The 27,103-nt window shown below is 39.4% G+C and overlaps 1 protein-coding gene across 1 annotated transcript; it reads right to left on the bottom strand.

Annotated features, from left to right (window-relative positions):
* Positions 1-27,103, bottom strand: GCSAML (germinal center associated signaling and motility like). The gene is made up of 5 exons (XM_003935297.4): positions 26,945-27,103; positions 18,287-18,346; positions 11,552-11,601; positions 6,673-6,701; positions 1-3,250 (listed from the first exon to the last, which is right to left on the bottom strand). The coding sequence occupies exons 1-5, from the start codon at positions 26,971-26,973 to the stop codon at positions 3,011-3,013; spliced, it is 408 nt and encodes a 135-aa protein (XP_003935346.1). The 5' UTR covers positions 26,974-27,103; the 3' UTR covers positions 1-3,010.

The following is a 27,103-nucleotide window of genomic DNA, read 5'->3' as shown; positions in this document are numbered from 1 at the left end:
TTATTCATTTATAGTCACTGTATTCATAATATCAAAAACTTAAATATCCTACATATCTATCAAGCAATTAAATTAACAAATGATGTATATCTATATGGTGACATACTGAGACAAGTAAGATGTACAACTACTGATAGAAGGTTAAACATAGATGAATCTCAAAAATATTATAATGAATAAAAGAAGCCTTACACAAAATAAACACAGAAAGGATACATCGCTACAAATATCTAGAAAAGTTATAATTATACAAAGCAGATCATTGGTTACCAAGACTGATGAAACCAAGGGAAAAGGAGCATTATGGAACTTTCTGGAATGATGCACATGTTCTATCTCTTCATAAGGAAGTGATTACCTGGGTGAATACATTTGACAAAATTCTTATAACTCTACCCTTACAGTGGTTAACTTTTCTTGTATATAATTATACTTCAGTAAAATTGATTTTTAAAATGTAAACAATTTCAAATATTCAAATATTTATATGCATAAAAGATAAGATAAGCTTCACCAAACAGTTTACAAGTTAAAAAGCACTTATATAGCAATGATTTTGTTGTTCTTCACAACCACATAAGACAGTTACATTTTTAAAACTCTACTTTGCTGAAAAACCGGATCTCAGAAAGATTAAGACATCTTCCATGGCTTATGGTGAACCACCAGAAGACACATGCCCTTGGATTTCAATATTCCTTCTACTAATGAATACTGTTTATTAACCTATTGCCTGCCCGTTCTCTTATAATTCCAGACTGTTATTCAAATTAAAATTAACCTTACTAAAAATATGTTATTAATATCATAAAAATAGCTACACAGGAATACAAAAAGTAAAACATTATGTCATTTTTCTTAAATTGGCTAATTTCTACAAGACTGACATATTTTTGATAGAATTACTTTTCTAGAGTTGCAAAGTTTCTATTAAGTTCCCCTTCTACACATTAAAATCACCACAAGAGAGCACAAGAATTAGTTGAGTAGAGAGGCAAAACGTGTATACAACAAATGAGTTAGCTGAAGTCCACCTATTGATTAATGCTTGTCAAGGACTAAAAGGTCAGTACAGGTTAAAAATCCCCAATCTTTAGATCTAAAATGCTCCAAAATCTGAAACTTTTTCTTTTTGAGACAGAGTCTCACTCTGTTGCCCAAGCTGGAGTATGGTGGCAGGATCCTGGCTCAGTTCAGCCTCGTCCTCCCAGCTCAAATGATCCTATTACCTCAGCCTCCTGAGTACCTGGGACTGCAGGTGCATGCTACCACTCCTGGCTAATTTTTAATTATTTGTAGAGGCAAGGTCTCACTGTGTTGCACAGGCTGGTCTCAAACTGCTGGACTCAAGAGATCCGCCTGTCTTGGCTTCCCAAAGAGCTGGGATCACAGTCATGAACTGCATCACCAGCCTAAAACTGAAACTTTTTGAGCACTGACTTGAAATAGTGACATTTTTGCTTTCTGATGGTCCGGTGTACATACACTCGGTTTCATGCGCAAAATTATTTAAAATATTGTCTAAAATTACCTTCAGGCTATTCAGATAAGGTGTATATCAAACATAAGTGAATGTTATGTTTAGACTTGAATCCCATCTTCCAACTCTCTCATTATGTGTATAGAAATATTCCAAAATCCAAACATAAATCGGAAATATGCTTCTGGTCTCAAGAATCTCAGATAAGGGATACTCAACTTGTATACTGTAACTATACAAGAAAAATATCATGAATGCATTGTCAATTAAGGCCTTTGTCTCCATATTAGGAAGCTGGCATATCATTTAAAATTTTCTTGGGAAAGAAAGTATAATTAGATGATTATTTTCCAGTTTGCTTCCATTTTAAAACCAGAAACTATACCTCTACCTTCAGTAGCAATAACTAGTCACAGATTAGATTAACTAGTGTGTTGTAAACAAAGGTATAAACACAAGTTTATCTTCCATTTTTACTAATCTTTGAACAAAATCCTTCAATTCTCTATGGCTAGAAAGGCAATAATGAGCAAATATATATGATTCATTTCACTTTGTGTGTGTGTGTGTGTGTGAGTTGATTCTGAGCCAATGTGAGTTACCATAGCCTGGGGTACAGTCTCAGGAGGTTTTGAGAAAGTGGGCCTGAGGTGGTCAGGTTACAGTTTAGTTTTATACATTTTTAAGGGAGACGGGAGTTCCAAGACATAAATCAATACATGGAAAGTGCACATTGGTTCAGCTTAAAGAGGCAAGATCTTGAAGCAGGAGAGAGCTTACAGATCATAGGTAGATTCAAAGATTTTCTGATAGGCAATTGGTTGAAAGAGTTAAACTTTGTCTAAAGACTTAAGAAGTGAGTAGAAAAGAATGCTTTAGCTAAAATAAGGAGGTTGTGGAAAACAAGGTCTTTGTTGTGTAGACGAAGTCTCATAGATAGCATCCCTCAGACAGTGTGTGATGCTATACCAAAGTCAGGTTGGAATTGGGACTCCTATTGCCAGAATCAGTCTGTTTCATCTGTCATACAATCTTTATTTTAATGTTGATCCTGGTCACTTGTGCCTATATTCCAAAAGGGAAGGGGTATAACAATGTGTGTTTCACCTCCTTTCCTATCATGGCCAGAATTCAGCCTTTCAGGTTCACCTGAGGTCTCCTTGGCCCAGAACGGGGTCTATTCAGTCAGTCAGGGGGATTAGAATTTTATTTTCAGTTTACATAATTGTCTTAAGAAGTTATTTTGTTTTTTTTTTTGTTTTGTTTTGTTTTTTAACCACCTCCATGTCCTCAAACTTTACAAGCAAAACACGTAGTATACTTTAGGTTATTGTGTCGATGTATGTGATTTCACCTAAACCACAGAGATGTCACATTCCAGAGTTGCCCAAGAATATACAATAAGATAATATTTCTAAACGTTAGCCGGAAATGCATATTTCATGCACTGCCCAGAGTAAAGAACTCCTCCAGAGTCTGCTAGTCTGCATCATCTGCATTGCTGGAAGGTGATAAAGCAGCTTGAGGGATTTAGTGTGGAAGCACAACTTCATAATCATGTTCATGGGTGCAGGAACAAGGCCTAATAACAGAAGTCCTAAGAAGGGCATATTCTGTCTCTGACCTTTCTCTAAACTCTCTTATTCTCCTGGTGAGGGAGTCAATGTTCTCATAACCATCATCATTGGAACTCAGGGAAGATCTCCGATGGGGGGTGTGATTAATGACAGTGTAGCACACTTCTTCAGAACCACTGCCATTCTCGTTTTCCTGCCAAGCACAAAGAGAAAAGAAATCAAGGACTCAGAGTCATTCACAAATTGAACTCAGTACCCTACCCTCCTTTCTTCTTTATACAGCTCAGGGTGCTCTTACACCTAAGGTGTCCAAAACCCAAGCATTCCTATACACCAATGACAGAAAAACAGAGAGCCAAATCACGAGTGAACTTCCATTCACAATTGTTACAAAGAGAATAAAATACCTAGGAATGTAACTTAAAAGGGATGTGAAGAACCTCTTCAAGGAGAACTATAAACCACTGCTCAAGGAAATAAGAGGGCACAAACAGATGGAAAAACATTCCATGCTCATGAATAGGAAGAATCAATATCATGAAAATGGCCATACTGCCCAAAGTAATTTATAGATTTAATGCTATTCCCATCAAGCTACCATTGACTTTCTTCACAGAACTAGAAACAAATACTTTAAATACCACATGAAACCAAAAAAGAGCTCATATAGCCAAGACAATCCTAAGCAAAAACAACAAAGCTGAACAAAAACAGAATAGGAACAGCTCCAGTCTGCAGCTCCCAGTGAGACTAACGCAGAAGGTGAGTGATTTCTGCATTTCCAACTGAGGTACCTGTTTCATCTCATTGGGACTGGTGAGACAGTGTAGCCCACAGAGGGTGAGCAGAAGCAGGGCAGGGTATCACCTCACTGAAGAAGCACAAGGGGTCAGGGAACTCCCTACCCTAGCTAAGGGAGGCCATGGGGGACCGTGCCTTAAGGGACAATGCTATCCGCCCCAGATAGTACACTTTTCCCATGGTGTTCGCAACCCACAGATGAGATTCCCTCGGGTGCCTACACCACAAGGGCTCTAGGTTTCAAACAAAAAAACTGGGCAGCCATTTGGGCAGACACCAAGCTAGCTCCAGGAGTTGTTTTTCATACCCCAGTGGCTCCTGGAACGCCAGTGAGACAGAACCATTCACGCCCCTGGAAAGGGGGCTGAAGCCAGAGAGCCAAGTGGTCTTGCTCAGTGGATCCCATCCCCACGGAGCACAGCAAGTTAAGATCCATTGGCTTGAAATTCTTGCTGCCAGCACAGCAGTCTGAAGTCAACCTGGGACGCTGGAGCTTGGTGGGGGAGGAGACTCCACCATTACTGAGGCTGAGTAGGTGGTTTCTCTCTCACAGTGTAAACAAAATCACCAGGAAGTTTGAACTGGGCAGAGCCACCACAGCACCACAAAGCTGCTATAGCCAGACTGCCTCTCTAGATTCCTCCTTTCTATGTAGGGCATCTCTGAAAAAAAGGCAGCAGCCACAATAAGGGGTTTATAGATAAAACTCCCATCTCCCTGGGGAAGGGGCGGCTGTGGGTGCAGCTTCAGCAGACTTAAATTTTCCTGCCTGCTGGCTCTGAAGAGAGCAGCAGATCTCCCAGCACAGAGCTTGAGCTCTGCTAAGTGACAGACTGCCTCCTCAAGTGTGTCCCTGAGCCTCATGCCTCCTAACAAAAAGACACCTCCCAGCTGGGGTCAACAGACACCTCATACAGGACAGCTCCATCTGGATCTGGTGGGTGCCCTCTGGCACAAACTTTCCAGAGGAAGGAGCAGGCAGCAATCTTTGCTGTTCTGCAGCCTCCACTGGTGATACCCAGGAAACAGGGTCTGCAGTGGACCCCCAGCAAACTCCAGCAGACCTGCAGAAGAGGGGCCTGACTGTTAGAAAGAAAACTACAAACAGAAAGCAATAGCTTCCACATCAACAAAAAGGAGTACCATGCAAAAACTCCATACGAAGGTCACCAACAGCAAAGACCAAAGGTAGATAAATCCACAAAGATGAAAAAAAGAAAAAGCTCAAAAAGGCTGAAAATTCCAAAAACCAGAATGCCTTTTCTCCTCCAAAGGATCACAACTCATCACCAGCAAGAGAACAAAACAGGACAGAGAATGAGTCTGACGAACTGACAGAAGTAGTCTTCAGAAAGTGGGTAATAACAAACTCCTCTGAGCTAAAGGAGCATGTTCTAAACCAATGCAAGGAAGCTAAGAACCTTGATAAAACGTTAGACAAATTGCTAACTGGAATAACCAGTTTAGAGAAGAAATGAATAACCTGATGGAGCTGAAAAACACAGCACGAGTATTTCATGAAGCATACACAAGTATCAATAGCCAAATTGATCAAGCTAAAGAAAAGATATCAGAGATTGAAGATCAACTTAATGAAATAAAGCATGAAGACAAGATTAGAGAAAAAAGAATGGAAAGGAAAAAACAAAGCCTCCAAGAAATATGGGACTATATGAAAAGACCAAACCTATGTTTGATTTCTGTACCTGAAAGTGAAGGGGAGAATGAAACCAAGTTGGAAAACACTCTTCAGGATATTATCCAGGAGAACTTCCCCAACCTAGCAAGAAAGGCCAACTTTCAAATTCAGGAAATACAGAGAACACCACAAAGATACTCCTCAAGAAGAGCAACACGAAAACACAGTCATGACATTCACCCAGGTTGAAATGAAGGAAAAAATGTTAAGGGCAGCCAGAGAGAAAGGTCAGGTTACCCACAAAGGGAAGCCCATCAGACTCACAGTGGATCTCTCAGCAGAAACCTTACAAGCCAGAAGAGAGTGGGGGCCAATATTCAACATTCTTAAAGAAAAGAATTTTCAACCTAGAATTTAATACCCAGACAAACTAAGCTTCATATGTGAAGGAGAACTAAAATCCTTTACAGACAAGTAAACGCTGAGGGATTTTTGTCACCACCAGGCCAGCCACACAAGAGCTCCTGAAGGAAGCACTAAATATGGAAAGGAAAAACTGGTACCAGCCACTGCAAAAACATACCAAAAATGTATGGTGACTCACGCCTGTAACACCAGCACTTTGGGAGACTGAGGCAAGTGGATTCACTTGAGGCCAAGAGTTCCAGACTAGCCTGGCCAACATGGTGAAAACTGTCTCTACTAAAAATACAAAAATTAGCCAGGTGTGGTGGTACACACCTGTAATACCAGCTACCTGGGAGGCTGAGGCACCAGAATCACTTGAATCCGGGAGGTAAAGGTAGCAGTGAGCCGAGATTGTGCCACTGCACTCCTGCCTGGGTGACAATGTGTGACTCTCCCTAAATAAATAAATAAATAAATAAATAAATAAATAAATAAATAAATACTTCAGCAGAATTGAGGCCAAAACAATAAGAACTTGCTACTCATCTAGATCAGTTAAAATACTTTTTATTTCCTTTCATTTCTGCATTACAATTACCACATAAATTATTTAAAATATGAAAGATTTCTAAAAGTGCATTTAGAAATTACAAATAAAGGAAGACAGATGCTATTCTTGAATAAATCATCTGTATTTTGACATTTGTCAGAAAAACATAATAAAAGTTTGTGTTTTTCTTTTGTCTTGCTTTTTGTTTTCTAATTACCTGATTAGAAGTGGATGAAACTTCTTGGCCTGGAGGATTAAAAAAAAAACAGGAAAGTGTTACTTTGCACCATCACAGATTGAAGGAAAAGATGAAAAAATAGAATGTAGTAGTAATAAAACTGCAAAGGCCTATTATCTAAACATCTGACATTACCCCATCTTATAACTGAAGTTCTCAAGACTGAGTGACAAGATAAAGAACATACGTTCTGAGGTAGCATCAATAGTATGTTCTTTGTGTAAATAAAGCACATCCAATGTACTGAATAAAATGGATTCCAAATTTGGTAATAAAATGTTGTTCATAAACATGCTATGTCAATGCAATATGATAAGCATAAACAATGATTATAGTTACAAATTTAAGATTTAAATTTTATGTAAATATCACAGGAAAATCATACAATGCTTTAAAATGAACACTCACTATAGAGATAGGTACAGAAATAACATTAGTAACTATTTCAGGTTACATACAAATATACAGTTTGATGTTAATTCCATCTATGAATGCTGAAGCAATTTACATATATGTGAATCGGAAATCCACTACTAATTTTTTAATAAACAAGCTAGATTGAGGGGTCACAGAATTCTAATATATGGCAACCATTCCTATTTATGAGAAGAAACAATGTTAGAAACAAACAAAAGGGCATTGAGATAAATCCTGCAAATGCTAAATACATAAGAGAATATGGTGAAAAATTTTAAGCTTAGGACTTTGAAATTTTAATTGAAAGGAAACATTTGAAAATAAATATAATTTGCAAAGATGGCCAAATGAAACAAAAAATGTGAATAGTATGTAACTATCAAAGCATTTGTATCTATATGTAAAATATATTCTTTGCAGCTGGGCACAGTGGTTCATGCCTGTAATCCCAGCACTTTGGGAGGCCGAGGCAGGTGGACCACCTGAGGTCAGGAGTTTGAAACCAGCCTGACCAACATGGAGAAACCCGTCTCTACAAAAAATACAAAATTAGCCTGGCATGGTGGTGCATGCCTGTAATCCCAGCTACTCAGGAGGTTGAAGCAGGAGAATCTCTTGAACCCAGGAGGTGGAGGTTGGAGAGGGCCAAGATCGCGCCACTGCATTCCAGCCTGGGCAATAAGAGCAAAACTACATCTCAAAAAAAAAAAAATGTTCTTTACAGTACATGCGACTCTGCCAAATGCCTTCACCAAAAAATTCGATTAAAGATTAGAAAAAGCAATAAGATCAATCATACACAAAAGCTTCAAAAGAGAAGAAAAATTCCAAGAATGATCACTAAGGAGCACCATCATTTTATATTTTACCAAAGAAAGTGTGCTGGCAGAGTGGCAGGTCGGTGGTCAGTGACTGAGGGTCTCAAGAGTATAGTGTGGTGTCAAACAAATCAAGGAAGCAACACTTTCAGGAGGTAGAGCTTGAGAAACACTTATAAGTACTAGAGAAAGGGCAGTTAAGGGTAAGGTTGGAAATTGTTCTTTAAAGTCAGTTGTTGCCATTGGGTAGAGGCATTGAACTTTTTTGAACGTGACTCACAGTTAGCAATGTATTTTACACCATGGTTTAGTAAAAGCACATATACATGAATAGAAATCATAGCATCATTTAACAATTTATTTGGGGTGCACTCTGATGCTTTTTAAATATGTTATTCATGATGATGTTTGCTTAAATAAATTTATTGCATAGCCCATGGAAATTGCTCAGTGGAGTGGCAGCGCTAGAGACAACTTACTGTGATCTGAGATGTGATGGGGAAATGCAAAGTTCCAAACAATGACGCCACACAGTTATTTCAAAAAGCAGAGAAGACAGTGGAGACAACAGCAACAAGAAACTGAGTTTCTTTACAGAAGCAGAGAGTAACACTGTGGTTGCCAGTGGCTGGGAGGTGAGAGAAATGGGAAAATGTTGATCAGAGCACACAAACTTGCAGTATAAGACGAGTAAGACTTAACGTCAGCACGGTGACCAGAGTTAACAATGTAGTACTCTCTTTCAATTTTTTTAACTTTTATTTTAATTTTGGGGTAAGTGTGGAGGTTTGTCCCATAAGTAAACTTGTGTCATGGGGGTTCGTTGCACAGATCATTTCCTCACCCAGGTATGAAGCCTGGCACCCATTAGTTACTGTCCCTGATCCTTTCCTCCTCCTACTCTGCACCCCGCTAGGCCCCAGTGTGTGGTATATCTCTGTTTCCATGTGTTCTCACCATTTAGTTCCCACTTATAAAAGTGAAAACATGTGGTATTTGGTTTTCTGTTCCTGTATTACTTTGCTAAGAATAATGGCCTCCAGCTCCATCATGTCCCTGCAAAGGGCATGATCTCATTCTTTTTATGGCTGCATAGTATTCCATGGTGTATATGTACAAATTTTCTTTATCCAGTCTATTATTCATGGGCATTTAGGTTGATTCCATGTCTCTGCTATTGTGAATAATGTTGCAGTGAACACACACATGCAGGTGTCTTTATAATAGAATGATTTATATTCCGTTGGATATATACCTAGTAATAGGATTGCTGGGTCAAATGGTAGTTCTGTCTTTAGACAGGATAGAATCGCCACACTGTCTTCCACAATGGGTGAACTAAATTACACTTCTACCAGCACCATATAAGTGTTCCCTTTTCTGCACAACCTCACCAGCATCCTCACTGTTGTGTTGATATACATTTCTCTAATGATCGGCGATATTGAGCTTTTTTTTCATATGATTGTTGGTCACATGGTATGTCTTCTTTTGAAAAGTGTTTGTATTCTTTTCCCACTTTTTTTTTTTTTTTTTGAGACAGAGACTCGCTCTGTCACCCAGGCTGGAGTGCAATGGCACAATCTTGGCTCACTGCAACCTCCGCCTCCTGGGTTCAAGCAATTCTCCTGCCTCAGCCTCCCAAATAGCTGGGATTACAGGCAAATGCCACCATGCCAGGCTAATTTTTGTATTTTTAGTAGAGATGGGGTTTCACCATGTTGGTCAGGCTGGTCTCGAGCTCCTGACCTCATGATCCACCTGCCTCAACCTCCCAAAGTGCTGGGATTACAGGCGTGTGCCACCATGCCGAACCCTTTTCCTGTTTTTAATGGTGGTGTTTTTTTTCCTGTAAATGTGTTTAAGTTCCTCAGAGGTGCTAGATATTAGACCTCTGTCAGAGGCATGGTTTGCAAAAATTTTCTCCCATTCTGTAGGTAGTCTGTTCATTGTTTTTTGCTTGTTTGTTTGTTTGTTTTGTTTTGTTTTGTTTTGTTTTGTTTTGTTTGAGATAGAGGTTCACTCTGTCACCCAGGCTGGAGTCCAGTGGCACAATCTCAGTTCACTGCAACCTCCGCTTCCCAGGTTCAAGCGATTCTCCTGCCTCAGCCTTCAGAGTAGCTGGGACTACAGGTGTGTGCCACCATGCCTGGCTAATTTTTGTATTTTTAGTAGAGACAGGGTTTCACCATGTTAGCCAGGATGGTCTCAAACTCCTGACCTCGTGATCTGCCTGCCTCAGCCTCCCGAAGTGCTGGGATTATAGGTATGAGCCACCATGCCTGGCCATCTGTTCACTCTTGATAGTTATTTTGCTGTGCAGAAGCACTTTAGTTTAACTGGATCCCATTTGTCCATTTCTGCTTTTGTTACAATTGCTTTTGGTGTCTTCATCATCACATATTTGCTTGTTTCTATGTTCTGAACGGTACTGCCTAGGTTGTCTTACAGGGTTTTTATAGCTTTGGAATTTACATTTAGGTCTTTAATTCATCTTGAGTCAATCTTTGTATATGGCATAAGGGGTCCAGTTTCAATTCTCTGCGTATGGCTAACCAGTTAACCCAGCACCATGTATTGAATAGGAAATCCTTTCCCATTGCTTGTTAGTTAACAATGTAGTATTCTTTTTTTGAAATTTGCTAAGGGAATAGATCTGAAGTGTCCATATGTCCCCACATTCATACAAGATGGTAGCTATGTATAGCGATGGATTTATTAATTTGATGTAGTAATCATTATACAAGGTATATATATATATATATATATATATATGTCAGAAGGTGTCCCCAAACTTTTTACACAGGGGGCCAGTTCACTGTCCCTCAGACCGTTGGAGGGCCACCACATACTGTGCTCCTCTCACTGACCACCAGTGAAAGAGGTGCCCCTTCCTGAAGTGCGGCGGGGGGCCAGATAAATGGCCTCAGGGGGCCGCATGCGGCCCGCAGGCCGTAGTTTGGAGACGCCTGTGTCAGATCATCGCATTGCACACTTTGAATATTAGGCAATTTTTATTTGTCAGTTATACCTCAATAAAGTTGACGTGAAAAAGAAACAGAGTTTCCTTTAAATATGCTTGTCCACAGAGGCTGAGCCCTGTTATTCGTAACTGTCGATTTTATAGTAATTACATGATTACTATACCTACATACTATGGCAAACAGAGCAAATTCTTTTTTTTAAGAGACAGGCTCTTGCTACATTGCTCGGACTGGACTCTAACTCCTGGCCTCAAGGAATCTTCCTACTTCAGCCTCCCAAGTAGCTAGGACTACAGGAGTGTACCATCAGCTTCTTGCAACTTCTTGAGAACAAAAAAATACACTTTTTATCACCTGCTAATATTCAAAGACCCTATTTTGAAACACCAATATATAAATTAAAATCAAGAGAATTTTGGTTAACTTCTTTCCACAAAAGTTTATTAAATGCTGATCAAAAATATATATACAAATATTACTTTAGTTCCAAGAATGATGTGATTGGTTTTATGAAAGAGTAAGAACTCCAAGCAGCCTCTTCTCCAGTCTTTTATTACAATAGGATCAAGAGTGTCTGATAACTGGATGCTTAAATTTATACTTCCCTACTATGAAAAATATTATAAAGCAATGACTTACTTTTCTTATCTTGATCTTGATGTTTTCTTTCAGATGCAGTCATTTCCTGCCTACAAGGAAAGAGATAGTAACATGAGATCCTCCAGGTTCTCCAAAGCTGCAAATGCCTTTCAAAGCATTTGGTTACCCTTAACCTAAGGCCATTGTCAGATTTACCATGCAAATTTTAAATAAAATTAAAAGGCTGCTTACTCTACCCTTTTTTGAAAAACCACAAAAATCTAGGAAAACAATGAACAGCGGAAAACAAAGTTCCATAGAGCATGGAGCCAAGGAAATTCTTAGATTATCAGACTACACATATTATCACATGAATGAAAACATATGTATAATATAATGAAATTTGGGACAATTCAAGGGAGAAAATTGAAAGTTTTGAAATTTATTTCTCTGCTATTCTTGATGAGGGTGTATAAATCCTTAAAGGCAAATAAGAGAGTCTTACAAATTCTAACTAAAACTTTACAGTCATACACGTTAATAAGTGTGGACCAGTGATGAAAGTAGAGATTATTTCCAAAGGGACACAATTTACACAATAAAGAGGAGCCAGAGGCAGTGGGGAGGAGACAGGGTTGCCAGCTCCTCACCTTTTATTTCTCTGTCACTCAGACTCCTAAATTTAAGGGAAAATGTGGGAAAAGGATACAACTTGTGATAAGCTGCCCATCTCCAGGACAGCCAATTACACACACAGTACAGAGACGTGCCTGGGCTAAGGGAAAAATATTCTGGGAGGAAGTATTCTAAAACGACATGCCACAAGCAAAGCCTGGATTTTGCAACAGAGCAGAGACCCCCTCTTGGAAGCCTGTCAGGCACCACAAGCAAGGAAATAAAGGAACGCCATGAGTTCCTTCACGGAAATTCCAGGCACCCAGCCAGCCTTGAGAAGCAGACGGGCAGGCTGGCAAGCCGGAGGAAACCGGAATCTCCACCAAACGCATCGCCTGGCACACGGACCTCAGGCACGAGGCAGCCAAGGACTGAACCCCCACTGCCAGGCTTTGTCCACATCTCTTCCTGAGGAGCCTGGAGGAAATCATGCCCAGGGGCCAGACCTTGACATTCCTTTCTCTTGGCCCCATACTTTTAGACAAAGCTTTGCTGCCTTAAACAATTGCACATCAAAGAATCTTTCATTCCGCCTATGATTTATAAGGCACCCTTTCCCCCCAGCTTCTTTTTAGCCAAACCAACTGTAATCTCCATGTACTGATTTACAATTTTGCCTGTAAATTCTTCTTTCCTGAAATTTACCCCTGCCTTTAAAAACCCTTGCTTGTAAGCCATTGAAGAGGACAGGTCGTAAGCCTGAGACCCGCAAATAGACACCTCTTTGTCCTGCAGCGAAACTCCATGTGGTTGTTTTGCCTTACAGTGCCAGGCGAGCTGCCCTCATTTGGTTCAGTGACAGCTGTAGCTTGTTTCTCTTCTGCACCCTCCTTAAACACACATGCATACACACATGTGCGTGCACACACACACAATTTTGTCTCACAAATGATCTACTTTCATTCAGAATACTAAGCACAAAGTTACAAAGATGAACTGGATAATAAAAACAAACAAAGAAACAAAAACCCAGTGTGTATATGCAACAATCTTGCGTGTTCGTCACATGTACCCCAAAACCTAAAATGCAATTTTAAAAAAGTTAATTAAAAAGCACAACGTTACAAAGATGAACTGAACAACAAAAACAAAACAAACATATATATATATATAATTGTTAATAATTATTAACAATAACAAATGGAGAAGGAAAGCAGACTGCCTAAACCAGGAAAATAATTGTAGAGAATGACAACATTTGCATATTAAATTAAAACAACACTAATAGGGTAGGAAGGAATGAAGAGAAATTGGCTAATAGGTACAAAAATATAGTTAGCTAGAAGAAATAAGTTCTAGCATTTGATAGCCTAGTGAGGAAAATTATAGAAAACAATAATTTAGGCCAGCGTGGTGCTGCGTGCCTGCAATCCGCGCTACTCCAGAGGCTGCTGCAGGAGAATCACTTGAACCTGGGAGGCATTCTCACCACACACAAAAATAATGGTAACTGTGTGAGGTAACAAATATATTAATTTGTTAACGTACTTTATTGCGGTAATCACTTTACTGTATATACATATCGAAACATCACATTGTATACCTTAAATATGTACAGTCTTTCTGGTCATTCATACCTCAAGAAAGGTGAGGAAAATATTTAAAATAAAGACACATGTATAAAAGAAAATACATGAGTCTGGGGTGGGGGTGGGGAACAAATAATGAGTTTCAAACATTCATGGGGAAAACGTATATAAAACCAAGTCATCAGGAAGGGCGCTTAAGGCGGCCCAGCTCCACAACTGCAGAGTGGAATTACACTCACTGAGCTGTGAGGAGGAAGGTGCTGACCCTCAAATTGTATTATTCTCCAAGGAAAGAAAGTGTATCGTCAAATGTCTTCGTACTGAGATCATCTAAAACCTATGAGGTCTTTAGGAAAGAAATAAAGCAAACATTACTGCACAATCACATTTGAAATTTGTAAAATGTGAAGTTGTATAACGAAGAAGTTGGTGAACGAAGAATCCAGCCACTCGGTTATCTGTCGTTCTGAGGCTCTAGCCACAAAATCCAAACCTGTCTAAGTCCAGACTGGATTATCAGCACCTACTGGTCGTCCACTCTGTCTTAAATACAGTGAAGCAATTCTATATGCTGTGGCCACTGGAAACTTCCAGACAGTGGCAGTAATTCCTGGATTTCTAGGAACCCTCTTAGATTCTCTTGACATCTCTCATGAACTAAACTGTGGCCTCTTAAAGTCTGCATGTTGAAGTCCTAATCCCCAGGACCTCAGAATGTGACGGTCTTAACAGTGGTGATTAAATTAAAACAAGGTCCTAAGGGTGGGCCCTATTTCCAAATGACTGGTGTTTTTGTAAGAACAGAAAATTTGAACACAGTCACACACAGAGGGAAGACTCAGGGAAAAGACAGCCATGTACAAGCCAAAGACAGACCGCACAAAACAACCCACCTCTGCCAACACCTTGATCTCAGACTTCCAGCCTCCATAATTGTGAGAAAGGAAATTTGGGTTCTTTAAGCCGCCCAGTCTATGGTACTTTGCTATGACAGCCCTAGTAAATGAATACAGATTGGTATATGGGAACTGGACTAGACAATACTAACGAAGCAGGACCTGCCTCTCTCCTCCCTGTCTGAGAGGGAGCTGCCTGCAGGGTCCTCAGGTGTCCTTGATATCCCGTCACAGGGACCTTCTCACACTCCAGAAGATGAAGACTTTAGCAAGCCCCTCATGACAGAAAAGGAGCCGGACAGAAGATGGCACGTTAGAGATTAAAACCAACAAACACTAATACTGTCACGAATTGCTACACACCAAAATATTTAGAATCCATATGAAAGAAAGAAAAAACATGAAAGCTAACTCAAAACAGTAGATTAATTTCTCTCAGCTGATAAAAAATAGAAAAAAATAATGACAGAGAATATCTGAAATACACAATATGGTTTCTCTTGCAAACAAATTTCGGAATTATAATCTTTGAACAATGATTATATATGTTCAAAATTTGTATACATAATAATATGCTGTAGAGGCATTTGAGGACATGAGCTATGACCAGAACTTCACTTGAGAAAAATAGTTTATCTTCATTTCCTTGAACAGTTTCTGGGAGTATTCAGAGCTCAGAATGCTCCCAGACATATTTTAGATGATGATATAAGGCATGGAAATCTGGCCAATTTCCATGCCTGCAATTTTGATAAACAACTTCAAGGATGAGGTCACATAATGAAGGCATAGTTCCAAGGGGAGGAGGTCTGCGCCTGTCCTCATAATGAACTAACATATAAAATACTCAGCAAACATCAGAGAAAGAGAAGAAGAGAGCGCTGCGACTGTCTTGAGATAACCCGTGCTGCTGTCTGCCGGTGTCGATGTGCAGAAGGGGCTCTTCTGGGTATGGTACCTTGTAAATAAACTCTTTCATTTCCATCTCTATCCTGACATGGTATCTTGTAAATAAACTCTTTCATTTTCATCTCTATCCTGGCTGGTGTTTTTCCTTCCCAAGAACCTGCCTCTGTAAAAAAAAAAATCCAAGCTTGGTACTTCGGTTAGAAACCGAAACATATGCACTGATTTCTTTTTCCACAAACACAAGCTAAAACTGTAGTATTTTAAGACTATTTTACATATGAAGAACCCAAAATTTAGAGAATGTAAGTAACTTGTCTCAAAGCTAACATATAGGATGAAGAAGACTTTAATAAAATCCATAAAGCAGAAATAACACAGACCACACAGATACTGGCAACAATGAAATAAAATTTAAATTATACTTAAGACTATAAAGCAATATTTGAAATTTAAAATCTATTCAGGTTCAAGAATAAATTAAAATTTGCAAAATATTAGACAAAAATAGTATTTCCTTTACTGACACATAGAATACAGGTAAAATATTGTTTACAGGGAAAGTTTATATTCATATATGCTTCCATTCCTAAACAAGAAAAATTGAGAACAAAACTATTAAGTTTTGAATTCAAAACAATTAGAATAGCAACAATTTTAAAAACTAAGGAAAGCAAAAAAAAAAAAAAAAGACTGTAATAAAGATAAAAGCAATGATACTATGACATCCTGGAAAAAAGCAAAACAGAAATCAGATCGGTGGTTACCAGGGGTTGAAGGGAAAGAGAGGGGTGATGGAAATATTCTGTATCTTGATTGTGGTGATTACATGACTGTGTATGTTTTTCCTAAACTTATCAAACTGTACATATATGAAGGGTGAATTTTACTGTGCTATACCTCTATAAACCTAAATCTTAAAAGTTAAGTGACTTGAAAGAGCTCACACTGTTCTTTCTGTAAATGTGTTTAAATGAATAATACTCTGGTAAAAATCCAATAATCAAAACTGACTCAGCAAGATGTAGAAAATCCAACTTTATTCAGTAGACATCATCCTGTGAAATTTGCCAAATGGAAAATCAACTTCTGAGCCCACGTGAAACATACATATTTGACTGCGATTCACTGGAATAGTAAAATGGTTCAGATCTTCCTCACCATGCTGACTAGTGAAAATTCTATGAGTCTTGCTTATAAAATTTCCTTGCATGGGAAAACCCTAAAGACCCTGAATGTATCTTCGTTTAGTTAATGTCTGCTTGTAATAAAGACTTGCTGGTATTTGAGAATGGTAACACTTCAGTTTCTTTAACAGAAAAACATTAGAGAGTGACGTCTAGTTCAGATCTTGCTTTAGACATGGTGAAACAAAAGCCTAGTTTAAATGACTAGTTTTTGCCTAAATTAAATGCTTAATGTGCTTAAAAGACATACAGAACTGATGCACAGCGGCTGGTGAAAGAACCTCATTCAATAACATCATCGAATCATTGCTATCTCCTCTTCAGCTACAAACCACGAGAGGAGCTGGGGGGAGCATGAGAAAGGGTCACAAGATAGGCACAGTCAACGCCACTGCCCCTGAGGGCTGACTCATGAAGTCAGCTCTCTCCTTTGTGCATGAAAGTGTCCTCGTTGGAACATTTGGGAGGGGCTGATGCCTGCAAACGTCATTTCACATCACCCACAAATACCTGGCTCATCTCCTCAATCCTCTGTCCCTTCATACCGTGGAAGAGAAGAGCCATCTCAGAGATAGAAACCAAGACATTGAGATGAAATGATTAAAAAAGAGATTACTGCAAAAATATGAAAAGCCTACGGTTGACCAACAAGGCAGGGTGTTTCTGTTCATCTAAGCCGAGGGAAGATATCAACATCAAGATATCTACTATTTTTCCACTCCATTTTTTTTCTTTTTTCCACTGATTGTCTTGTAAGGGTCGGGCAACAGATACGCACCAGAAAATGAAATGACATGACTTTAACGTGCGTGTGGTCTATGAAGGAAGTGGACTGGAAAGAGCTCAAGCGACATACAGTTACAAGTGGAGATAAAGGCCCCAACAAATACATGTAGGTTCTAGTGCCATAAAACCATGGGGTGTGGAAGCAAAGTTCCTCCCTCCCTAGTGAGGGGGTCTTTCAGAGAAGGGCACGAGAACCAGCATCTCCAGGAAGAGACATTATCAATCAGTCCAAGTCCAAATCTGGAAAACTTTTTTTAATTATGCAGTAAATAAGTAGCTTGTATAACTGCTCTAAGGTGAGGCTGAGTTTGGTGGCTTGAAGAACAAATAAAAGGAGAATGCCTGTAAGATAGTGAGTGAAGGGAGAGGGAGAGGAACCAGATTGGAGAGAGATGCAGAATCCAATTCTTACAGAATTGTAGGCCCTGATGAAGAGTTTGCATTTTATTCTGGATGCAATGAAGAACCATTGAATGGTCTCAGGCAAGGAAAAGGCCTGATGAGATATGTTTCCCAAAGATTATTCTGTCTACTCACAAGGAAAAGGTGGGAAATATGGCCACCACATGTAGCCAACCAAAACCAAACATGCTTTATTCTAGCTTTACGTTTCTACACTTGCATTATATAATCAATGTGCGCTAATACTCTGTCTTTCTTACTTAGATACAACCAATGTCTAACATGCTGCCACGGCATGCAGGCAATCACCAAAGAACTCTATTATAGTGGCCCCAAGAGGTGTTAGTTCTAGTGCGGCAGCTACTCTGGAAGTAATCGCAAAGAAAACAAAGCCCTGACATGCTCCGTTCTTACCATTTTCTTTCCTCATCCGGGTTTCCCTTTCTGGGCTTCTTTTGGTTCTCTCCAAGGCAACTATATGGAAACATACAAGAAAAAAGAGAGATTGTTAGTACCCTCCAAATTTTTTCACCTTCTTCTCTTTCTGAACCATTAAACTAAGCCTGCCTTTTCTTTGTGACAAACTTCCCTTAACTTCAAAATCAATAAGCAGTCACAGATAGAATGTATGTCAGAAACTCACCTCAGAGACCAGCTGATGGGACAAAATGCCCACAGTCTGACCTTTGATCTCTCAGTCTTGGGATTTATCATGACCCAACATGCAAACTTCCTGAATCTCCAGGAGGTGAGAGCTCCCAAGAAGCTACAAAGACCTTAGCAGCAGGGAGGTGCCACCTCTGCAACAACCCAGGGCGAGACGAGGTTTGTGCACACCTTTGTGGAGTGTGAGGACTGTCAGTCCTGGCCCTCTGAACCACAGCAAGCTTCTCTGGGCCCTGCTGCATGTGGACATCCACGTACAGATAAGACACCGGGATCTTTTTTTTTTTTTTTTTTTTTTTTTTTGAGACAGAGTTTCGCTCTTGTTACCCAGGCTGGAGTGCAATGGCGCGATCTCGGCTCACCGCAACCTCCACCTCCTGGGTTCAGGCGATTCTCCTGCCTCAGCCTCCTGAGTAGCTGGGATTACAGGCACCCACCACCGTGCCCAGCTAATTTTTTGTATTTTTAGTAGAGACGAGGTTTCACCATGTTGACCAGCATGGTCTCGATCTCTTGACCTCATGATCCACCCGCCTCGGCCTCCCAAATGCTGGGATTACAGGCTTGAGCCACCACGCGCGGCAGGGATCTTTATGTGCATTCAGGAAAGCTGATTTTTTTCTATTACTCTTGGTGTTTTGCCATCGATTATCGTCATCTTTACGATAATCAGGCAAACACTAAATGATGAAGTTAGAGAAATCAGGTGATTTGCATGGTTAACACAATAGTTAGCAACTTGCGTTTGTGACTTGATTCATCAAACTTTCTACAACACCAGTTGTCCAAACATAGCATTTCTTTGAGTGGCTTTCTTTTCCTCTGTGATCACATCTGCAACACTGGTCTATCCTTCTGCTTCTGTGCAGCTTTGCACGTAAGAGCCTCACCTCTGCTTACCAGCAGAATTCCGGGAAAGTATTTGGAACCAAGGCTGAGAAAGTGCCTTCCCTGAATATAGCTCATATGTATATGTTCAAGAAACATTGCTACATATCAACACGCAAGGCCACTAAGCAAAGAATATATTTGTTAAATATAAAGTAATGTCAATTTACAGAGGAGGGGGCATTTTTATAGAATCAGTTGCTGATGTAGATATTTTGTGTAATAGTCACAAGTACAGTCAAATCTGGATGTAGTGCTTACTGTATTTAATATTGTAGATTGGGCCGGGTGCAGTGGCTCACATCTGCAATCCCAGCACTTTGGGAGGCCAAGGCAGGTGGATCATGAGGTCAAGAGATCGAGACCAACCTCGCCAACATGATGAGCCCTCATCTCTACTAAAAATACAAAAATTAGCCGGGCGTGGTGGCACGCACCTGTAGTCCCAGCTACTCGGGAGGGTGAGAAAGGAGAATCACTTGAACCCTGGAGGCGGAGGTTGCAGTGAGCCAAGATCCTGCCACTGCACTCCAGCCTGGCAACAGAGTGAGACTCTATCTCAAAAAAGTAAAAAATAAAAACGAAGGTAGTGTAGATTGTAAATCCAGTAAAGAGCGTCTCCTTCTTTCTCTCCCTTTTCCCAGAATCCAGTTTTCTCATGATTCCGTCTTTCTAAACTGGTCAGTAAAGAATCTGGTAAAATAATTGTCCTTGGGGTTATTAGTGATTCACTGACTTATACCCCCAGAGGATGTTTGTATTTTAAAGTTGAAAACAAGACAGGAAAGTACTTAACATCAGTAGTGACCTAATCGGAATTCCACACCATTAGTATTACTGAACATAACTAGATACAAAATTCTACTGTGAATAAAGTAAAAGTATTTTTCTTAATCAAGAGGAATTCAGATATATCAGGCCATAGGTGATGTACAAAAATTTGTTGACCTAATTAACAAATCAATGAATACTCTACTGTTTTTAAAAATGGGTATTTTATTAAGCTTTAAATGTATCTTGGCCAAAGAATTAAGCTTATGGGTAATTTTTTAAACCTTCTAGGTTTTTTTCTTCTTGTTTTTCAACTTTCTAAATGTTAGATGTTGACTTATAACTTTATAACTCCACAAAGAAAGTCTTAATAAATATCCCCCAAAATCAACAATTTGCACACTATTTCTCCAACTATCAAGCAGTAAAATGGAAACTCAATAAGCTATAACTAAAAGTGTACACGTCTAGGCATAAGTACTATACTAAGTAATCCTTACGTTAAAGAAGGAATCATAAAGGAACCTTCTAAAACCACAGAGTAAATAATAATGCAAGCTACGCAAGACTATTTGCAGGATACGGTGAAGTGCGAAGAAAACAGGTTGCTAAAATACATTCATAAGGAAATATAAATAACTAATAATGACAAAGTAAGCATTTGTCTTAAAAAGTTGGGAGAGAAAAAAGAAACAAGAAAGTTGTAAGTAAAAATGAATATGATAGGGAACCAAATCTTAAAAAATAATATCAGTAAGACAGCAAAAGTCTGGAAAGACCAACTAAAGAAATAAGGAAGAGGGACAAAAATACAGAAAGTTCAGAATAAGTATTACAGACATAAAACAAACATGACGAATAATTATGTAAAATAAACATGATGGCTTAAAATGAATACTCTGGAAAAAAAATAAAATGCAAAATCTGGCACATGAATACCATCAATAACAAACAATTCCAGCTTATATAGCTGCATACACAATTTACCAAACTTCAAGTGACAAATATACTCTCATATATAAGATATTTCAGAAAGTAGAAAAATGTAAAATGATGCCAATCCATTTAATGAGATTTGTAAACTTTAATTTTCAATTAACTAAATCAAATTTTTAGGCCAGGCGCGGTGGCTCAAGCCTGTAATCCCAGCCCTTTGGGAGGCCGAGGCAGGTGGATCACGAGGTCAAGAGATCGAGACCATCCTGGTCAACATGGTGAAACCCCGTCTCTACTAAAAATACAAAAAAATTAGCTGGGCATGGTGGCACGTGCCTGTAATCCCAGCTACTCAGGAGGCTGAGGCAGGAGAATTGCCTGAACCCAGGAGGCGGAGGTTGCGGTGAGCCGAGATCGTGCCATTGTGCTCCAGCCTGGGTAACAAGAGTGAAACTCCGTCTCAAAAAAAAAAAAAAAAAAAAAAATCAAATTTAAAAAAAAATCACAGATCCTATTCAATCATGAAAATAGATGCAATAATCCTCAATAAAATATAAGTTAACTAAATCTAAAACTATAGTAAAATGGCACACATCACAATCAAATGGGTTTTATCCCAGAAATCTAAGGATAGGTAATCAGCAAAAATATTTATTGACATAATTAACCACTTTAGAAGTCTAAGAGAAGAATCATGAGGTTATCCCAATAGTTTAAAAATGCATTTGATAATGTTTGGTCCTTATTAACAATAAAAACCCTCAGAAGAGCTGGGTGCAGCTCCTTGGGAGGCTGAGGCAGGAAGATCACTTGAGGCCAGGGGTTCAAAGCTGTAGTGCACTCTGATTGCATCTGTGAATAGCTACTGAACGCCAGACTGGGCAACACAGTGAAGTCTCATTTCTACATATTAAAAAAAAAGTAGAATTTTCTTATTTTGATAGAGACAATATGCCAAAAACATTAATGCCAAACATAAATGTCAAAAATGTACAGCAAACTTAATGAAAACAATTCAGAAAAAAAATCGTGATCAGTTATAAGACAAGGATGCCTAAGAATTCTGACATTGTTAAACATAATTATGCTATCAGATAAGATAAAGATACCTATAAGATTTATGAGAAATGACAAAGAGTAGAAAAATCTTTAACTTTATTTATTTATTTATTTATTTTATTTTTTTTTTATTGCATTTTAGGTTTTGGGGTACATGTGAAGAACATGCAAGATTGTTGCATAGGTACACACAAGGCAGTGTGGTTTGCTGCCTTCCGTCCCCTCACCTGTATCTGTCATTTCTCCCCATGCTATCTCTTCCCACCTCCCCACCCCCCCGTCCCTCCCCCATTTCCCCCCAACGGACCCCAGTGTGTAGTGCTCCCCTCCCTGTGTCCATGTGTTCTCATTGTTCAACACCCGCCTATGAGTGAGAATATACGGTGTTTGATTTTCTGTTCTTGTGTCAGATTGCTGAGAATGATGGTTTCCAGGTTCATCCATGTCCCTACAAAGGACGTGAACTCATCGCTTTTGATGGCTGCAGTAATATTCCATGGTGTATATGTACCACATTTTCCCTATCCAGTCTATCATCAATGGGCATTTGGGTTGGTTCCAGGTCTTTGCTATTGTAAACAGTGCTGCAATGAACATTCGTGTGCACGTGTCCTTGTAGTAGAATGATTTATAATCCTTTGGATATATACCCAGTAATGGGATTGCTGGGTCAAATGGGATTTCTATTTTTAGGTCCTTGAGGAATCGCCACACTGTCTTCCACAATGGTTGAATTAATTTACATTCCCACCAACAGTGTAAAAGTTCCTATTTCTCCACATCCTCTCCAGCATCTGTTGTTTCCCGATTTTTTAATGATCGCCATTCTAACTGGTGTGAGATGGTATCTCAATGTGGTTTTGATTTGCATTTCTCTGATGACCAGTGATGATGAGCATTTTTTCATATGTTTGTTGGCCTCTTGTATGTCTTCTTTTGTAAAGTATCTGTTCATATCCTTTGACCATTTTTGAATGGGCTTGTTTGTTTTTTTCTTGTAGATCTGCTTTAGTTCTTTGTAAATTCTGGATATCAGCCCCTTGTCAGATGGGTAGAATGCAAAAATTTTTTCCCATTCTGTTGGTTGCCGATTCAATCTACTGACTGTTTCTTTTGCCGTGCAGAAGCTGTGGAGTTTGATTAGGTCCCATTTATCTATTTTGGCTTTTGTTGCCATTGCTTTTGGTGTTTTGGTCATGACTTTATACATGATATAGTAACTATGTAAAATTGTAAAATTTCTATGGCTAGCCTTGGGGAGGAATGAGTTGCCAGAAAAATCTTTAACTTTATAGATGATATATTAACTATGTAAATTATGTAAAATTTCTGCAGATTTCACTAAGATTAAAAAGCCATGAAAAAAAATTAGAAATTCAACAAGGCTAGTGAATACCAAATCATCTTGCAAAATTCAATAACATTCCAACAATAACACGCTAGGAAAAAATGCCACTCATAGATTTATTATTGTTGCATGTGGTATCTAGAAATCAATCTAACAAAGAATAAAAGAAAAACAAAAAATTAAAATATTAGAATGCATTAAAGAACATTTAAATAAAAGTATTTGCAAATAATTGTTTTGATTGGAGTATTAATAGTATATCTGCATAAATATAGAATAATTTGCAAATACATCTCTATATTCACAGTGTTATCCCAATCAATGTTCAAGCTGGCACTTTTGATAAAATACACAAATTCAGATTTTGTGTATAAATTTATATGGGAGGATAAAGCCTTCAAAGAACAAAATCAATTTTGAAATAAAAACTAAAGAGAGTGTGTGATGGACACTGCCTATGGTGATGTCAACATTTACTTCACCCTCTTGCTAGCCAGAGAGGTAGAAAGCAGCAGCCACCTTCCCCAGACTCATCTGCAGCCAGTTATCGGGCTGCAAATTAGGTACTGCCCAAGGTAAGAGGCCTTTGACGAGCAGGGTCAGGGCAGCAAGAGCTTCTCTGCATCAGCGTTGTAGAGGCCATGCTCCAGCCTCCTCTCACACCACAAACTCCAAGGCGACTCTTTGGGAATGCATTTACTGAATTTCCTCTTCATTTTGGTTGTTCCTTAGGAATTTCAGCTCTTTACCATCTCTTTGTTGGGGCTCAGAAAATGATACTTCAAAATAAAGGGCTGAGAAGCAGCTCTCTCTTTCTCCTGCCCTCCTCTCTCTGGCAACTCATTCCTCCCCAGGGCTAGTCATAGAAATTAGAATCCCTCTTCCTTGAGGTGATTCATAGAAATCAGAACTTCTTTTCCCCAAAGCCAGCCATGTAATGAATAAGACGACTCTAACTTTCCCTCTATCTTTCTGTGTAAGAACCAGATATAAAGAAATTATCTGACCTACTTTGTTTGACTGTAGGTCATAAGACCCTATTCCAGAGAGTGTTCTGCCCCACACCCATAAGTAAGGAATGCTGCACAGAGAGGTCAAGAAGAATCTAAACCAGCAGAACAAGACTTGCTAGGATTTGCCACTGAGTCTATTCGCATTAGGTCATATCCTTTTCATCCAGTCACGTTTCTACATGGCTATCCATAATTTGTTTAACCTGAGCATAAAATTGGACAGTTTCCTTTGCATCTTTGGGTCTTCATTCTCAGGCTCTTGTGCCGCATAAAACAATGATCAATAAATTTTTATGCCTTTTGTCCGATTAATGTGCCTTTTCTCAGTTGATTTCAGAGACCAAAGGGGAAGTTTTCCCATTGCCCCTACACCATCCTTGGTATATTTTAAGAGCTTGTTAACTGTCTATTTCTCTGTCATTCTTCCATACTCACTGAGGATAGATATTTCTTCCTAAAATACATGCCACATTGCATCTTTCTCCAGCTTATAAATGTTCACTCATTTATCACTTCCTATGCGCCTTTGAAGGACCTTCATTAACAGACCCCCAACTTCATTCTCCATTTCTTCTGCTACTGGAGTCATCTCTGAGCAGTGTGTCCTACTGTTGGTAGTAATACCATGTACTTGAACCTCATCATTTTCAGTTTGTCCCTTTTGTTTGGACTGTCTTTTCCTACTTTGTAAGTCTGCCTAGCATTTACAGCACAATCCAAATGGCAGTTCCTCAAACATGTCCTTCCTTCCTGCTCTCCCAAATCAGAATTCCGTTCCTTCCTTCCTCTTGTTTCTTTAGTGCACTGTTTGTGCTTCTACACAGAGCACGTTAGCATCTGCCTAATCTGAAATGGAAGCCATTGTGGTGTAACAGAAATGACGGACGACTTGGCCTCATACATTACACGTGAGAGTCATAATTTTATAGCAAAAGTAACCTTGACAAGTTTTAATTTTCTCTCAATTTTAATTAACTGAGCCACATAATCTCTATTTTTTTAAAGCTGAGTCAGAGTGATCAAGTACTATGTTCTCTGAAGGGGCCTATCCACTTTTAAAATTTGCTTCCATATCTATTTTCCTTTCATGTTTAATTCTTTCTTGAGACCAAGACCATTGTCTTACGTAGGCTTTCCATAAACCCTGGTTAACTTTAAAAGAAGGGAAGCATTTTTTCTTCAGGGTAAATATTTGAATTTACCTCTCAGCACGATTGTGTCATTTTTCCTCCGTCTACTGCCCAGAGTAATCCTCATCCTTGCTGTGATGGCCCTTCTCCATCCACAAACCCTTAAGCTCTTTGAGAAATAGGAAGCAACTGAAAGACTAAATGAAGAGGTCAAGGGACAGCAGTGCTTTTTAACCCGGTCGAGGGAGGTGGCATGAACTAACAGGTGTGGGGAAGACAATCAGCTGCCTCACTAAGAGCTGTTTTGTTTGACTGTAGGTCATGAGCCCCCCATTCCAGAGCATGTTCTGCCCCACACGCGGAAGTAAGGAATGCTGCACAGAGAGGTCAAGAAGAATCTAAACAGACAGCACAAGACGCCCTGCAATGTTCCACTCAGTCTGTTAGCATTGGGTCACATCCTTTTTGTCCAGTCATATTTCTACATGGTACCCACTGGAGCACGGGGGTGCTATGATGAGAGTTTTTCCCTGGGCCTATGACTGTAGTCACATCATATGCAAGACTGTGTGGAAGGGGTCTGGAAAGTGGACAGAGGGGTGGGATGCGGAACACTCGGTCATTTAAGATGAAGCAAGATGTAAGAGCAATAATTCCTATTGTCTATGTACATTCTACAAGTTATGGAGTACTGGAAGAGTGTAAAGCTGAACGTTACCCAAAAAGCTGTGACTGAAGGCAAAAGCATTCAAATGCATATTCTGCCTCCATAATTTGCAAGAACGTGACAGTTCATTCTCATATCAACCCACGAAGCTGACAGATGGGAACGTAAGCTCTATGCCCACATAAAGAAAAAAAGGAGCAGAAAAATTCAAGTGGCAGTTGTCTAGGGTTGCCAGATGAAATACCAGATGCACTGCTGCATTTGAATTCCAGATAAACAATGAATAACTTTTTAGTAAAATACAACCCATGTAATAATGCCCAAAATATTATATGAGGCACAGTCTTACTAAAAAAAATTATTCTTCTGAAATTTGAATGTGACATAGCATCCAGTATTTTTGTTTTCTCATCTGGCATCCTATCGTGGTTCGAGAGTAGGGCAGGAGTCCACCGAGCATCCCTGTGTGCTCTGAAAGGATGCTGTCTCCAAGCTCAGCCTTCCTGAAGCACGCCCTTACAAATGCATGTGTCCAGCCTCCCTATCTCTGTTCTCTTTCTCCCAAGAAACGCAGCCCCCAGAGTCCAGACTCACCCGAGTTTTCGCAGGAGATAATTTCCCATCCTTTCACGGTGACTCGGTTTCTTCGCTCCTGAGTTTCACTCTACTTGGGGAAGTTCTGAACAAAGCACCAAGAGGCAAATACACGAGGCAGGACGTTGCATCTGACCACTGGTTCGTGCTCCTGCCAAC

Source organism: Saimiri boliviensis, chromosome 14 (genome assembly GCF_048565385.1).
Source record: "Saimiri boliviensis isolate mSaiBol1 chromosome 14, mSaiBol1.pri, whole genome shotgun sequence".
In the NCBI taxonomy this organism is placed as follows: Eukaryota; Metazoa; Chordata; class Mammalia; order Primates; family Cebidae; genus Saimiri; species Saimiri boliviensis.
The sequence above is the reverse complement of the archived record's forward strand: the minus strand, read 5'-3'. Positions and strand labels throughout refer to the sequence as shown.